Below are 16,268 nucleotides of genomic sequence, written 5' to 3'. Positions count from 1 at the left end.
AAGAGGGACAGAGGATGGAAGAAGAAAGAGGGACATATGAGGAAGAAATAGGGACAGAGGATGGAAGAAGAAAGAGGGACACATGAAGAAGAAAGAGGGACAGAGGATGGAAGAAGAAAGAGGGACACATGAAGAAGAAAGAGGGACAGAGGGTGGAAGAAGAACGAGGGACACATGAGGAAGAAATAGGGACAGAGGATGGAAGAAGAAAGAGGGACACATGAAGAAGAAAGAGGGACAGAGGGTGGAAGAAGAAAGAGGGACACATGAGGAAGAAAGAGGGACAGAGGGTGGAAGAAGAAAGAGGGACACATGAAGAAGAAAGAGGGACAGAGGGTGGAGGAAGAAAGAGGGACAGAGGGTGGAAGAAGAAAGAGGGACACATGAGGAAGAAATAGGGACAGAGGATGGAAGAAGAAAGAGGGACACATGAGGAAGAAATAGGGACAGATGATGGAAGAAGAAAGAGGGACACATGAAGAAGAAAGAGGGACAGAGGGTGGAAGAAGAAAGAGGGACACATGAGAAAGAAATAGGGACAGAGGATGGAAGAAGAAAGAGGGACACATGAGGAAGAAAGAGGGACAGAGGGTGGAGGAAGAAAGAGGGACACATGAGGAAGAAAGAGGGACAGAGGGTGGAAGAAGAAAGAGGGACACATGAGGAAGAAACGGGGACAAATTGATTGGGTTCTCAAAGAGGGACTGTCACCCCAAAAGAGGGACAGTTGGGAGCTATGATCAAATAAGTGAGTTCCCTCCAATACCAAGAACCTCTCGATACCAACCCCAAAAGTATCTAATAACAGGTCCTCTTTGATTCATGAGATCTCTGACTGCAGCCACCCCTTAGTAACGCATAATAATAATGATGTCATGAAGCCTTCGCAGCATCTTGTGACTTGCGTTCCTTTTTCATCAGAGCTAGCGCCTGGTCCGCCCACACGACAGCAGTATCAGTGTGTCACTCAGACAGCTGTATATCATGACTGTATCAGTAACCCAATCCCCTCAGAGGACACCTGATCCAACCAGCGGCTCCTCTACTGTCAGGATGTCTCCAGGATACAGGGACGCCCTCTATACTGAGCCTTGCCCAATCCCCTCCGAGGACACCTGATCCAACTGGCAGCTCTTCTTCTCTCAGGATGTCTCCAGGAGACTGGGACGCCCTCCATACTGAGCCTTGCCTGTCATTTAGGGTGAAAAAGAGCTTGCTGTGGGCATCCTGCTGCCTCTTCTCTCTCTGGGTATCTGGATATATTGCAATGACTATGTGTCCATGGACATGTAGAGATGTGTCTGGCGTCTTCCATACAGAGGCCTGACAGTCCCTCTTCACAGCACACCGTGGTATGGCCACTCAGGATGACAAAGGTACGTTAATTCAAGGGTCTGTCCCTGTAACTAATATTTCAGTTCTGCATAGATGCTCTTGCTTCAAAGTTATACTTAAGCCACAAATAGATATATTGTTTGTTTTGGGTGAGGTAAAGGGTGGGTTGAAATATCCACCATGCTGCTGCTCCAGTCTGCCGTTGGGGGTGGGGGGGAAGACATGTCTCCTGGCTTCCTGTAGTTCTGTGGTGACAGGAAGTAAAGGAAGACAGCGTCTCCAATGGAGATAGCGAAAACAAGGATGATAAGATACTCTTACCCTTTCCAATTTTATCCCAAACTTTATTCACTTCATACCTTCTTCCTGCTCACTTTCCGTTAGGCCTCTGAGGAAGCAGTATCTATAGTGAAACGGCTGTCAGGCTATTACCTCTCCCCTTTCCTATTCCCTACTGCTCTTCCACAATAGCTATGTGCCCAGTTGCTGTTATCCACAGTTCAGTTGTTCCTTACTGTGAGCACAGATATTTAAACCAGCCTTCAGTCTAGTGCCAGCATTTATTTTTTTGTGCCTTGTGCACAGGGCCAACTGCCTTGCAGACACCTCACTACAGTGCTGGGCCGAAATTACGCATGAGCGTAATTACGCATCGTAATTCAATGTAAATTTACGCGTAAGCGTTACGCGTAACTTACGGTCTTACGCGTAATTATTTACGCGTAAGACCGTAAGTGGTATCGTAATTACACTGTCTACCGTAATTGCTAGGCATGCGTAATTTTACGAACACTTACGCGTAATTTTACGCGTAATTACTAACATAAAATCTCCCATTTTCTAAGAGTAGCCAATCAGTCAACATCCTAAGCAACCAATAGTATCTTCTCCCGCCCTTCAGTATAAGCGTACGTTTTGACGCATACGAATGATATGTACGCAATAACTGTCACATTGACGGCTATTGCGTACATATCGTCCGCATGCGTAAAAAAATACGCATTAATGGATATTACGGCACTACGCGTAACATTGTAGTGTAAGCGCCTTCATTACGGTATCCTTACGCGTAATTGCGTAAGTTTACGCGTAATTACAGTGATGTACCGTAGATAATTTCCTACGCCGTAACCGTAATTGCGTAATGCGTAATAGCGTAAAATTACGCGTAATGATCCGTAAGCGTAGATTTTTCCATTACGACCAGCACTGCCTCACTAGCCTACAAGTTAGCGACCCATTCTCTTGCTATGGAAGGCGGAGGAGGAATGACGGAGTGACAGACCATGAAGTGGCTTCCAATGAAGGGGGTGACGAGGGGAACAGTTGGCATGGGAGATGGTTGGGCAACATTAAGAGACACCTGTGCTGTGGACATTAGATTAGATCCTGAACTACCGCCTCACCCAAGCATAAATGTACCTAGCCTAGTTTGTCCTCGTTTGACCTGATTTAGTTGCACATTTTTGTATATTTCTTCCAATGTCCTTAGCGTATAGGTGGTGCTCACTGTCACAGTCAGACCGCAAGGCCGGTCTGCGAATGGGGTCAATCGATCAGCGTCAGAAATCCTCTCACACGGTCATTTTGCTCACCACGAAGGGTAACCCGACTTCGCAATTTGATGAACTGACTTGCGGAGGGAGTGTTCAGACGCCAACGGATTCACCACACACACACACATACACTTCAAAGATCTGCCACCAAGCGGGTTACACTGCCCGCTACTGTAATTATACTAGGACTTCGAGAACGCTCTATTAACCCTTAGCAGTATGCAGGAACCTGGGTCAGATTGTTATATCTGGGCCGGGCTCTCGCATACGGGTTATAAAGGCACACTTCTATTAAACACAGGGTAGCGATTTCAGGAGAATAGGTACGATTGTGTATGTTCAGCAACAGGTCATAACCGCTAAATGATTTTTAAAATGTTTAATAACAAAAATGCATTACATACAGTTATATACACCAATTAACATATATACACAGAGCTTAAAAATAAAAAGGAATACAATCAGAAAGTTCTTACTTAGTTATGGCTGCAGTCCATTTGGAGAATGAAGAAACAGAGTCCAGTTTAAAAGTAGGCATTAATGTTAATAGTCCTGGAACACAGCATGCGTCGGTTCTCCTTGAACGCATGCCTGGACTTTCCTGGTCGATGGAATTTGGAGAACTGAGCGGGTTTGGTCCCACCCCACTTTTATAGGACCTGAGTTTTGGGCTGTCACTACCTGGAAAGTAGGTGTGTTTAAGGCAGGGTTATCTCCTGGCAGCACGGTTGCCACCCCCAGACTCAGAGCAGGAAAATGTACCAATTATTAATAATCTGTGTGACTCCGACCCAGATTGGCGCATCGCAAATCCGAGACTATATTCATAAGCGGCCTGCGACCCTGTATCAAACGAGGCTATACATGCCTATTCTATCGTATTTGTTCTACGCAGGCCGAATAAAGTGGTTTTCCTACGGATTCCTGACAGTTAGAAAATTGTAGTTCAGGTGAATGATAGAACTGATTTCTAGGTATCAGAAAATGTGTTTTTTGTCTTTCTGCGACAAGGCTATTTTGAATTACAAATACATAAAAGTTCTCTTTGTTTGATTGTATGATTTTGGAGGGAATCTCTTATCTTACTGGTTGGAGCTAGTTTCTGGGACATGAGCTGTGCAGCCAAATGGCTCTGCCTAGGGAGTCGGCCACGTGTGAAATTCTTTTCTGACCTGACACAGGATGTGGGTGAGGGGCTTTTGCTTTCAGTGAGAAGAGCAAAAGGAAAGGTATTTTGTTTTATTCTACACAGGACTAACAGTAATGGGCTGGACCATTCCACAAGTCGTTGGCGATTGCGCACGACTTTCCGTAATGTTCACCACATCTCTCCCCTACCAGTTGGCCACACAGAGTGGGTCTGCCAGACCTGCTCTATGCGCTGCTTAGCTACTGAACGGGTTCTTGACTTCTTATCTGACTGCACTTTAGACAACTCACCGAGGCATAAGGCCTCACGGTCCGGTGTGCCCCAGTGTCCGCTTTGCGTACGGTGCGATGCACACCAACAGGCTTACCACTAAAGGCTTGGCTGGGTTTGCGTAGCGCTTACTGTTAAGGGAGAGAGTCGTTGGCTGACATCCGGATCACTCTCTGACTCTCGGGTGTCAGCCTGCGAATCTGGAAGCAGCGTGGCATACCCCTGCTCTAACTGACTACACCTTGGCACAACATTTTGGTCAGCACCACCTAGGTGGACATTAGAGCACATTTTAAAAAACGAATTAGCCTTCACCTGGGTGGCGAAGCGTGCCCCTCCTCCAGGTGGGATAGAGGGTGGACCTCTGAGCAGTTTTGCACTGGGTTGCTCCTGCAAGGGGAAGACAGGGAAGGAACTGCCTGTCCCCAGCAGCTGTTTGGTAACAGGCAATGGTGGGGCACTCTGGCTGTCATAGCAGGAGGGGAGGTCTAGGCCCCCAGCTGCCTGCTCTGACACCTGGTATTCTTCTGCTGTCCAGCAAGGATATGACCCAGGCAAAACAAGACAGTTACCTCTTAGATTAGAGACTGTCACATTTAAACACACATCATTTTTAGCACTGTGAGATTCAGCGTGAAAACTATTAGCAACATCTGGTACACCATTAACATCACAGTTATGTTCATTTTTCACATCATGTACACAGGTATCTGGAACATCAGACAAACAGGGATTAGACAGCTGTCCGTTAGAAACAGGTACCTCTTCCTTGCCTCCTTCCCTAGGAGGGCTAGGTACCATTACCCCAACAGCCTCCCTCCCCAAGCTTGTACAGTACCTGAGTGGGTCCGGACAGGAGATCTGGGGTGTGCATCATAGGTTCATAAAAGGATCGTAGGGTGCCAAGATCGGTGCACAACAGCACAGGCACTGGGATGTCATCTGTCACCCCCACAACTTTTGTCTGGCGCCCCCAGACAACACAAGCTTTGGCGATGCGTGCATGTGCGCCACCAACTCCCACAAGGTTAACACGCTCATTAGGCAGGAAATTCTCCCTGGCTACAAGATGAGAGCGAACCAAGGTAAGCTCTGCGCCTGTGTTGCGGAAACCAACAGCGATCTGGTCGTTTACTTCCACGACTTGTTGATTTCCGGAAAGTCGAGGATTTTCTGCTCCCATGATGAGGTAGGCGTGTGCAGTAGAGGATACGCTAGCCGATCAGCGTCAGAAATCCTCTCACACGGTCATTTTGCTCACCACGAAGGGTAACCCGACTTCGCAATTTGATGAACTGACTCGCGAAGGGAGCATTCAGACGCCAACGGATTCACCACACACATACAATTCAAAGATCTGCCACCAAGCGGGTTACACAGCCTGCTACTGTAATTATACTATGACTTCGAGAACGCTCTATTAACCCTTAGCAGTATGCAGGAACCTGGGTCAGATTGTTATATCTGGGCCGGGCTCTCGCATACAGGTTATAAAGGTACACTTCTATTAAACACAGGGTAGCGATTTCAGGAGAATAGGTGCGATTGTGTATGTTCAGCAACAGGTCATAACCACTAAACAATTTTTAAAATGTTTAATAACAAAAATGCATTACATACAGTTATATACACCAATTAACATATACACACAGAGCTTAAAAATAAAAAGGAATAACATCAGAAAGTTCTTACTTAGTTATGGCTGCAGTCCATTTGGAGAATGAATAAACAGAGTCCAGTTTAAAAGTAGGCATTAATGTTAATAGTCCTGGAACACAGCATGTGTCGGTTCTCCTTGAACGCAAGCCTGGACTTTCCTGGTCGATGGAATTTGGAGAACTGGGCGGGTTTGGTCCCGCCCCACTTTTATAGGACCTGAGTTTTGGGCTGTCACTACCTGGAAAGTAGGTGTGTTTAAGGCAGGGTTATCTCCTGGCAGCAAGGTTGCCACCCCCAGACTCAGAGCAGGAAAATGTACCAATTATTAATAATCTGTGTGACTCCGCCCCAGATTGGCGCATCACAAATCCGAGACTATATTCATAGGCGGCCTGCGACCCTGTATCAAACGAGGCTATACATGCCTATTCTATCGTATTTGCTCTACGCAGGCCGAATAAAGTGGTTTTCCTACGGATTCCTGACAGAAAATTGTAGTTCTGGTGAATGATAGAACTGATTTCTAGGTATCAGAAAATGTGTTTTTTGTCTTTCTGCGACAAGGCTATTTTGAATTACAAATACATAAAAGTTCTCTTTGTTTGATTGTATGATTTTGGAGGGAATCTCTTATCTTACTGGTTGGAGCTAGTTTCTGGGACATGAGCTGTGCAGCCAAATGGCTCTGCCTAGGGGGTCGGCCACGTGTGAAATTCTTTTCTGACCTGACACAGGATGTGGGTGAGGGGATTTTGCTTCCAGTGAGAAGAGCAAAAGGAAAGGTATTTTGTTTTATTCTACACAGGACTAACAGTAATGGGTTGGACCATTCCACAAGTCTTAGCGATTGTTGCGCACAACTTTCCGTAATGTTCACCACACTCACACCTACATATCCTTTCCTCAAGCTGTGGCCCTACTAATGATTTGTACAGAGGCAGTAATTTACTGGCATTTCATATTTTTATTGACACTATATGCATCTCAGAATTTGGCCAGTAAAAAAGTTAAGAAGTACGTTTCATAGACCCAGTTCCCAGCTTCATATAATTTCATTACATCTGAATTCTAAATGCAATCCACAGTTATTACTGTGTATCTTCTGGTAATCGAGCAACATTCTCCTCTTGCCTCTTTAACAGCTCCTTTACAATATCCTTCAAGGGCTCCTCCTCCACTCCTAAACCCCTCTCGGTTGGTGTTCCACAAGGCTCCGTCCTGGGATCCTTACTGTTCTTACTCTACACCACCTTGATTGGGAAAATCATCTCCTCCATGGGCTTCAACTACCACCTGTATGCTGACGACACCCAGATATACCTCCCTACCCTGGATATCTCCATTATAGACAAGGTCTACTCCTGCCTCGCATCAATTTTCCCATGGATTTCCGCCAGGTTCCTGAGCTTCTGATATTCCTGCCCCACACTACTGCAACCCTCCAAGATTTGCATATCACGATTGGCAAAACTACCATCTGTCCTACTCTCCAAGCCCTCTGCCTATTTGTCACCCTGGACTCGGCTCTCTCCTTTGCACCCAACATCCAAAGTATTACACAATTCTGCAACTTTCACCTCCACAACATTTCCAGGATCCGCTCCTACCTGTCCTCTGACACCACCAAACTCCTCATCCATGCCTCTGTCATCTCCCGCCTAGACTATTGCAATTCCTTTTTATCAGGCTTCCCGTTAATCCGTATTGCCCCCATTTAATCGCAGCCCCTCTGTAAAGACTTCCACTGGCTCCCCATCCGCTTCAGGATCAACTTCAAAATTCTGCGCTTGGCCTACAAATCGGTGCCCAAGACTTGCCCGACCTACATCTTTGATCTTGTCCACAGGCACATATTAGCCCGTCCCCTCGTTCCTCCCACAGGCTGTGCCTGTTCACACAAATCAGAGCACAAGACTTGCCCGACCTACATCTCTGATCTTGGCAACAGGCACATATTAGCCCGCCCCCTCGATCCTCTAATGGCCTGTGCCTGTTCACACAAATCAGCGCACAAGACTTGCCCGACCTACATCTCTGATCTTGTCCACAGGCACATATTAGCCCGTCCCCTCGTTCTTCCATTGGCCTGTGCCTGTTCACACAAATCAGCGCACAAGACTTGCCCGACCTACATCTCTGATCTTGGCAACAGGCACATACCAGCCCGCCCCCTCGATCCTCCAATGACCTGTGCCTAGTCACACCTCTAATATCTGTCCCATGCATGATTAGACTTCACTAGTGCTGCCCCCACTCTCTGGAACTCACTCCTACCAGCCATCAGACTGGCCTCCACCTTTAATACTTTCAAATGAGCCCTCAAGACTCACCTTTTCATGTTCACTTAACCCCACCCCATAGCTGCGTGTTTGAAAGTGCTAGCTGCGTGTTTGAAAAAAAAATTATGCAAATCGGCCCAGCAGGGCCAGAGCAATCCTCCGCGGCGGCATAGCCCGAGCTCAGCTCGGGATTACTGCCAAGGAGGTTAACCCATTTATCTATTGTACATCGCTGCATAATATGTTGGCCCTTATAAATACAATTATTATTATTGTTTTATAAAGTGCTACCATATTCTGTGGCACTGTACAAAGTAAGAAACAAGCATGGGGTATATAATAATACAGACAATACAGTGACAACAGTAACATGATAAATAAAATGTATAATGAATTCCAAGACACAAAAGGGTGAAGGAGCACTGCCCTTGCTAGCTTACAATATAAATGAGTAAGGGAAAACAAGAGGAGGGGTAGTATACAATACACATACCTAGAGGCAGTGTGTTTTTTGGATATCTAGTAGGAATACAACTTGGCCTAAGGTAGAGCGTATGCTTGTCGGAAAAAGTGGATTTTGAGGGAGTGTTTATAGATATTAAAGGTTGGAGAGTGACGGATGTGTTGTGCAAGGGCAATCCAGAGGAGGGGTGAAGCACATGAGAAATCTTGTACAGGTGAATGCGAGGAGGTAATTCTAGAGGAGGACAAAAGAAGAAGATCTGAGATTGCGATTGGGTTGGTATATTATAATAATATTCATATAATATTAGTTTCTATTTTATCTGCAGGGTCATCAATAATAAATTATACTGGTTATACATCTTCATTGTATATAATGATGCACAGGGCCAGGCAGAGGCAAGAGAGGCTCCAGCCTCAGGGCGCAGTGTAGGAGGGGCACACACAGGGCAGGGCCAGGCAGAGGCAAGAGAGGCTCCAGCCTCAGGGCGCAGTGTAGGAGGGGAGCAGGGCGGTGCCAGGCAGAGGCAAGAGAGGCATCAGCCTCAGAGCGCAGTGTAGGAGGGGGGAGCAGGGCGGTGCCAGGCAGAGGCGAGAGAGGCTCCAGCCTCAGGGCGCAGTGTAGGAGGGGGGAGCAGGGCGGTGCCAGGCAGAGGCAAGAGAGGCATCAGCCTCAGAGCGCAGTGTAGGAGGGGGGAGCAGGGCGGTGCCAGGCAGAGGCGAGAGAGGCTCCAGCCTCAGGGCGCAGTGTAGGAGGGGGGAGCAGGGCGGTGCCAGGCAGAGGCGAGAGAGGCTCCAGCCTCAGGGCGCAGTGTAGGAGGGGGTGCAGGGCAGGGCAGAGGTGAGAGAGGCTCCAGCCTCAGGGTGCAGTGTAGGAGGGGGCACACAACTCACTCAGCTATCATCCCCCTATTGTGTTTGAAGCAGAGAGAAATAAGAAAAGGGGATACATAGCAGTGACTGAAAGCCAGATAACTAGAGATGAAGGTGTTGTGGGCCCTGGAGCGCCTCCGGCCTCTTAGTCTTACGGCAATCAGTGTGTGACGGCTGGGGTGGGAGGGATGGAGGGGCCTCTTAGTCTAATAGCAATCAGTGTGTGACGGCTGGGGTGGGAGGGATGGAGGAGGGGCCTCTTAGTGTAATAGCAATCAGTGTGTGACGGCTGGGGTGGGAGGGATGGAGGGGCCTCTTAGTGTAATAGCAATCAGTGTGTGACGGCTGGGGTGGGAGGGATGGAGGAGGGGCCTCTTAGTGTAATAGCAATCAGTGTGTGACGGCTGGGGCGGGAGGGATGGGGAGGGGCCTCTTAGTGTAATAGCAATCAGTGTGTGACGGCTGGGGTGGGAGGGATGGGGAGGGGCCTCTTAGTGTAATAGCAATCAGTGTGTGACGGCTGGGGTGGGAGGGATGGAGGAGGGGCCTCTTAGTGTAATAGCAATCAGTGTGTGACGGCTGGGGTTGGAGGGATGAGGGAGGGGCCTCTTAGTGTAATAGCAATCAGTGTGTGACGACTGGGGTGGGAGGGATGGGGCGGGGCCTCTTAGTGTAATGGCAATCAGTGTGTGATGGCTGGGGTGGGAGGGATGGGGAGGGGCCTCTTAGTGTAATAGCAATCAGTGTGTGACGGCTGGGGTGGGAGGGATGGAGGGGCCTCTTAGTGTAATAGCAATCAGTGTGTGACGGCTGGGGTGGGAGGGATGGAGGAGGAGCCTCTTAGTGTAATAGCAATCAGTGTGTGACGGCTGGGGCGGGAGGGATGGGGAGGGGCCTCTTAGTGTAATAGCAATCAGTGTGTGACGGCTGGGGTGGGAGGGATGGAGGAGGAGCCTCTTAGTGTTATAGCAATCAGTGTGTGACGGCTGGGGTGGGAGGGATGGAGGAGGGGCCTCTTAGTCTAATAGCAATCAGTGTGTGACGGCTGGGGTGGGAGGGATGGGGAGGGGCCTCTTAGTGTAATAGCAATCAGTGTGTGACGGCTGGGGTGGGAGGGATGGGGGAGGGGCCTCTTAGTGTAATAGCAATCAGTGTGTGACGGCTGGGTTGGGAGGGATGGGGAGGGGCCTCTTAGTGTAATAGCAATCAGTGTGTGACGGCTGGGGCGGGAGGGATGGGGAGGGGCCTCTTAGTGTAATAGCAATCAGTGTGTGACGGCTGGGGTGGGAGGGATGGAGGGGCCTCTTAGTGTAATAGCAATCAGTGTGTGACGGCTGGGGTGGGAGGGATGGAGGGGCCTCTTAGTGTAATAGCAATCAGTGTGTGACGGCTGGGGTGGGAGGGATGGAGGAGGAGCCTCTTAGTGTAATAGCAATCAGTGTGTGACGGCTGGGTTGGGAGGGATGGGGAGGGGCCTCTTAGTGTAATAGCAATCAGTGTGTGACGGCTGGGGTGGGAGGGATGGAGGAGGGGCCTCTTAGTGTAATAGCAATCAGTGTGTGACGGCTGGGGTGGGAGGGATGGAGGGGCCTCTTAGTGTAATAGCAATCAGTGTGTGACGGCTGGGGTGGGAGGGATGGAGGAGGAGCCTCTTAGTGTAATAGCAATCAGTGTGTGACGGCTGGGTTGGGAGGGATGGGGAGGGGCCTCTTAGTGTAATAGCAATCAGTGTGTGATGGCTGGGTTGGGAGGGATGGGGAGGGGCCTCTTAGTGTAATAGCAATCAGTGTGTGACGGCTGGGGTGGGAGGGATGGAGGAGGGGCCTCTTAGTGTAATAGCAATCAGTGTGTGACGGCTGGGGTGGGAGGGATGGAGGAGGAGCCTCTTAGTGTAATAGCAATCAGTGTGTGACGGCTGGGGTGGGAGGGATGGGGGAGGGGCCTCTTAGTGTAATAGCAATCAGTGTGTGACGGCTGGGGTGGGAGGGATGGAGGAGGAGCCTCTTAGTGTAATAGCAATCAGTGTGTGACGGCTGGGTTGGGAGGGATGGGGAGGGGCCTCTTAGTGTAATAGCAATCAGTGTGTGATGGCTGGGTTGGGAGGGATGGGGAGGGGCCTCTTAGTGTAATAGCAATCAGTGTGTGACGGCTGGGGTGGGAGGGATGGAGGAGGGGCCTCTTAGTGTAATAGCAATCAGTGTGTGACGGCTGGGGTGGGAGGGATGGAGGAGGAGCCTCTTAGTGTAATAGCAATCAGTGTGTGACGGCTGGGGTGGGAGGGATGGGGAGGGGCCTCTTAGTCTAATAGCAATCAGTGTGTGACGGTTGGGGTGGGAGGGATGGGGAGGGGCCTCTTAGTGTAATAGCAATCAGTGTGTGACGGCTGGGGTGGGAGGGATGGAGGGGCCTCTTAGTGCAATAGCAATCAGTGTGTGACGGCTGGGGCGGGAGGGATGGGGGAGGGGCCTCTTAGTATAATAGCAATCAGTGTGTGACGGCCGGGGTGGGAGGGATGGGGGGGCGCACTTTGGTGTCTCAGCCTTGGGTGCTGGAGGACCTTGTCCCGGCTCTAATGATGCATTGCTTGTTCACATTTTGCAGTATGTATATATATATATTATATAGTATATATTTAACATAGATCCACTGTTCTGTGTTTCCCTAGATTTCAAAAAGAATTTCTGTATTTGACGTTTTCTCTGAAGGTGGTGGAGACCAGGTGAGTTACAGAGGAACTGTAACCAAGGATTAAACTTCATCCCAATCAGTAGCTGATACCCCCTTTCCCAGCAGAGATCTATTCCTTTTCTCCAGTAGATCATCAGGGGGCTCTGTATGGCTGATATTGTGGTCAAACCCCTCCCACAGTGTGATGTCAGGACCATAGTCCTGACAGTTTCCTGTCTGTGAACCTTGTTGCATTGTGGGAAATATCAGCTGTTTCCAACTACCAAGCAACCAGGATCTCTCTCCGTGCATAAGTAGTGCCTGAGCCCACTGACGCAGTTGTGTCCGCTCCTGTACGCTTTTCAGCATCTCTAACATTGATGTGTAACTGAAAAGCTGACACAACTGCATCAGTGGGCTTAGGCCCTTAATCCTATTACATTGTTAGGGGGTGTGGTTATAGATAATGGCAGTTGGTGCTCTTTGTTTTTTTTTTTATGTCTGCCAGTTGTAAAGAGGATGACCTGCAGGCTGAATGTGAACCAGACAACATGAATTACATGGCGTATAGCAAATCATTTCTTCATCTCTTCTACTTTTTTATCTTCTCACTTACAATGTATTGATTTATTTTTCTCCCCTTTTCCCTAAAGTTTCTTTTAAAGATCATGAGATCATAATCAGAGCCTTGTACAGAGGAAGTGCCTGGGGCAGGGGGCAACTACAAATCACCCCCCCCCCCAATATTCATACCCCCTTCCCTTGGTGGTGACCTCTGCAGGGGGTCATTCAACAAATATGGCCACCATGATCATAGCTCCCAACTGGGACAGTCCCTCTTTGGGAGCCCTGTCCCTCTTTCCTCCTCATTTGTCCCTCTTTCAGGACTTTGTCCCTCTTTCTATGTAAATAGATATATTTCTCTACTAAAAAATGTGTGATTGACTCTAAACTTTATTCCCATCCTTTACATTGATATATTACTAATTTTAAAATGTTACTATGAAGGAAAATTAACCAGGATAGAAAGGACCAGTGTGGTTTTAATTATAAAACAACATTTTTTAAATAAAATCTTTATGGTATGCGTGACTAGGGGTGTGATGGGGGCGTGATCAGGGGTGTGGCAGGGGCATGGCTTAAGTGTCCCTCTTTCTCATCTCAAAAAGTTGGGAGGTATGACCATGATCCCCTAACTTAACAAGGGTGGCCACAACAACACCTGAGGGTCGTTGGGGGTCCTCAGAGGCCCCCTTGCAGATACAGAGGTGGCTCCCCCAATAATTACACCCCAGGCTATTGAGTCAGTGAGGTGGACAGCAGTTGGAGACAGGGAGAGCAGCATATCTCACTAGGCTCAATTCACTAAGAATTACTTGAGGCAATGCTAGTACCAGGGGTGCTCATCCAGATTCCGGATATCCGTGTAACCCGGATAGCCAAACTTTTTTACGCTATCCGATTTCGATTCTGGATTTTTTAAAAAATCCAGATAGCTATCTGCGGATATTTGGCCGCATAATGCGGATATTACCTATTTCTGGACCCGAAATACTGTAACTAAGGTGATGACGTCCTGGAGCCAATCAGAGGGCCCCCAGCAGAAGCCCTAGCAACCAATCACAGAAGGGAACCCTGGCCAGCCCCACCTGACCTCATTGAGCCAATCAGAGGGCTCCCAGACTAAGCCCTAGCACCCAATCACAGAAAGGAACACTGGCCAGCCCCCCTGTATAATAAGGAGGGCTGCCATGATGAGACATATCGTCTTAGCTTGCTGAATGCTCACTGGGAGACATGCTCCAGTGCTGCTGGCCTAGCAAGGGGGCTGTACACAGTTATAAACCTAACGCTGTTCAGTGATTAAATCCTTCACTACTATAACTACACTATTCTTAAATCATTAATTAGCTTGATTGATGTCATAGTGTGACAGTCAGAGTGCGTGCTCCAGTGCTGCTGGGCCTAGCAAGGGCTGTACACAGTGATAAACCGAAAGCTGTTCAGTGATTAACCCCTTCACTATCACTACACTATTGTTAAATCATTAATTAGCTTGATGTCATTTGTGTGACAGTCAGAGTGTGTGCTGCAGGCAGCTGCTATGTGTATGTGTATGTTTTCAGCGCTGCGTAATATGTTGGCGCTTTATAAATACAATAAATAATAATAATAATAATGTGTGTGTGCTGTGCACAGACCAGGCCAGCTGCTGCCTGCTTGCCAGCTATTAGCCTAAAGGCCCATACACACGTCAGATTTACGTGAACGACGTGTCATTTGAACGTCCCGTCGTTCAGTCGTTCGCCCGCTAAATCGGGCGTGTGTACAGACTGTCGTTCACGTGATAAGACTGAGTTTGATGGATCCGCCCGCCGGAGGTATAGGCTAGGTTAGGGTATAGGCTAGGTTAGGGATTAGGGGATAGGATTACTGTGTTATTGTGTAGTTTGTACTGTATTACAGCAGTCAGTGGTAGTAGTTGTTGTTAGAGTAGTAGTACTACTGTGTTAGCTTTCTACAGAACTGCTGTGCTGTGAGCAGTGCCAGTGTGACAGTTAGTGTGCACTAGTGTCTTCTCCTCTGCTGTCTGACTATCAGTCGGCACTTGACACATGTCATGTGGCACGTGTCACTTGCCACGTGTCACATGGCACTTGCCACAGGTCACATGGCACTTGCCACGTGTCACGTGGTACTTTCCAAGTGTCACTTGTCACATGTCACGTGAAACTTGCCACGTGGCATATGTCACGTGACACGACACTTTGACAAGTGCCACGTGACACTTGGCAAGTGCCACATGGCAAGTGCCAATTGCCATGTGCCACGTCCGGCATGCTCCTGGCACACGTTACACCTGCTGCTGCTGCATTGCCCTTCTCCTGCTGCCAGCTCCCACCGCCAGGGTGCCACAGGCCACTGATACCACCTATATTTAACCCAAAACACAATTGCTGCGTAATTTTTTGGAAGTGTCTGGGCTGAAAACTGTCATGTCCCAGTTGTGCGGTTGGACTTTGGACACAATGTGGGCTGCACGACCGCTGTCTGGAACCTAGTCCTGATGTTAATTGACAGCCATTATTTTTTTTGGGGGGGAGGGGATTTTAAGTCCCCACATCATCAATTAGTGTTCCCCTTTAAAAAATAATGAGCTAAATGCCTCATTTACCCTAAAAAACGTTTTGGAAGCAATTTAAAGGGCACTTCTGGTTTTTCTATCCGGATATCTGAATCTACCCGAATAGCCCGGATAATGCGTTCAGATATCCGCATGAACGCGGATATCTGAAAGTTCCAATTCGGATATCCGATCCGGATATCTGGGTATCCGGATCGGATCAATTCAGATTTTGAAAAGTGGCACCCCTGGCTAGTACTCGTTTGTGTTCATTTTTGCCCAGTTCCTGAGTTTTCCCTGAACCTCGTAACACTGATGTTTTGGAAAAAATTGGGCGTACCTGCTAGTACAACACGGGTGAGTTGGGCGGAGGGCTAGCCAAATGACGCTAAACTCCCCAGGGGCATTAAATACTATTTCCCCTCCGACTCGTTGGACCTAATAGGGAGGTGTAAATTGGGGTCCAGCGATCGCCCCAAATGACTCTTACACGCCTTGCGCAGCATAACATCTCTGCTACGGGGCGCCTAGCGCCCAAACCGCCTGCTTGGGAAATTGGGAAGCTGTGCATCTCTGGGAGCTAGGGAGGGTCAGAAATGTCGATTTCGCAGAAATTCCAATGTCCGCCAATGTCGATTGCTGATTCCATGGATTTCCAATTTCCGTTTTCCAATGAGTCTTTTTTTTTTCATTTTTTGCATCCTCTAATTGGCCGAACATTTCCGAGTTGACCCGAAAGTATTGGACCAATTAGACTTCAGAATTTTAGCACGGTAATCTGAATACAACAGAAATTTTAGGCCAATTGCAAAACTCAGCAATACGCGGTAGAATCCAAGTCTTGTGATTGGTCTAAAATTAAGCTGAAAAATTCTGCATTCTCTGATGGTACT

General features: G+C 48.3%; 1 protein-coding gene across 2 annotated transcripts in view; it reads left to right on the top strand.

Moving 5' to 3' along the window:
• Window positions 1–1,296: 1,296 nt before the first annotated feature.
• The window catches only part of LOC137523112 (transmembrane protease serine 3-like), an 85,517-nt gene continuing 70,545 nt past the window's right edge, over window positions 1,297–16,268 (top strand). For both annotated transcript variants that reach the window (XM_068243332.1, XM_068243331.1), the window contains exons 1-2: window positions 1,297–1,376; window positions 12,250–12,303. In XM_068243332.1, the coding sequence (XP_068099433.1) occupies window positions 1,368–1,376; window positions 12,250–12,303 (63 nt within the window). In that variant the 5' untranslated portion in view covers window positions 1,297–1,367. The remainder of the gene's footprint in view (window positions 1,377–12,249; window positions 12,304–16,268) is intronic.

Source organism: Hyperolius riggenbachi, chromosome 6, assembly GCF_040937935.1.
Source record: "Hyperolius riggenbachi isolate aHypRig1 chromosome 6, aHypRig1.pri, whole genome shotgun sequence".
Classification (NCBI taxonomy): domain Eukaryota; kingdom Metazoa; phylum Chordata; class Amphibia; order Anura; family Hyperoliidae; genus Hyperolius; species Hyperolius riggenbachi.
This window is presented reverse-complemented; position numbering and strand designations above follow the sequence as displayed.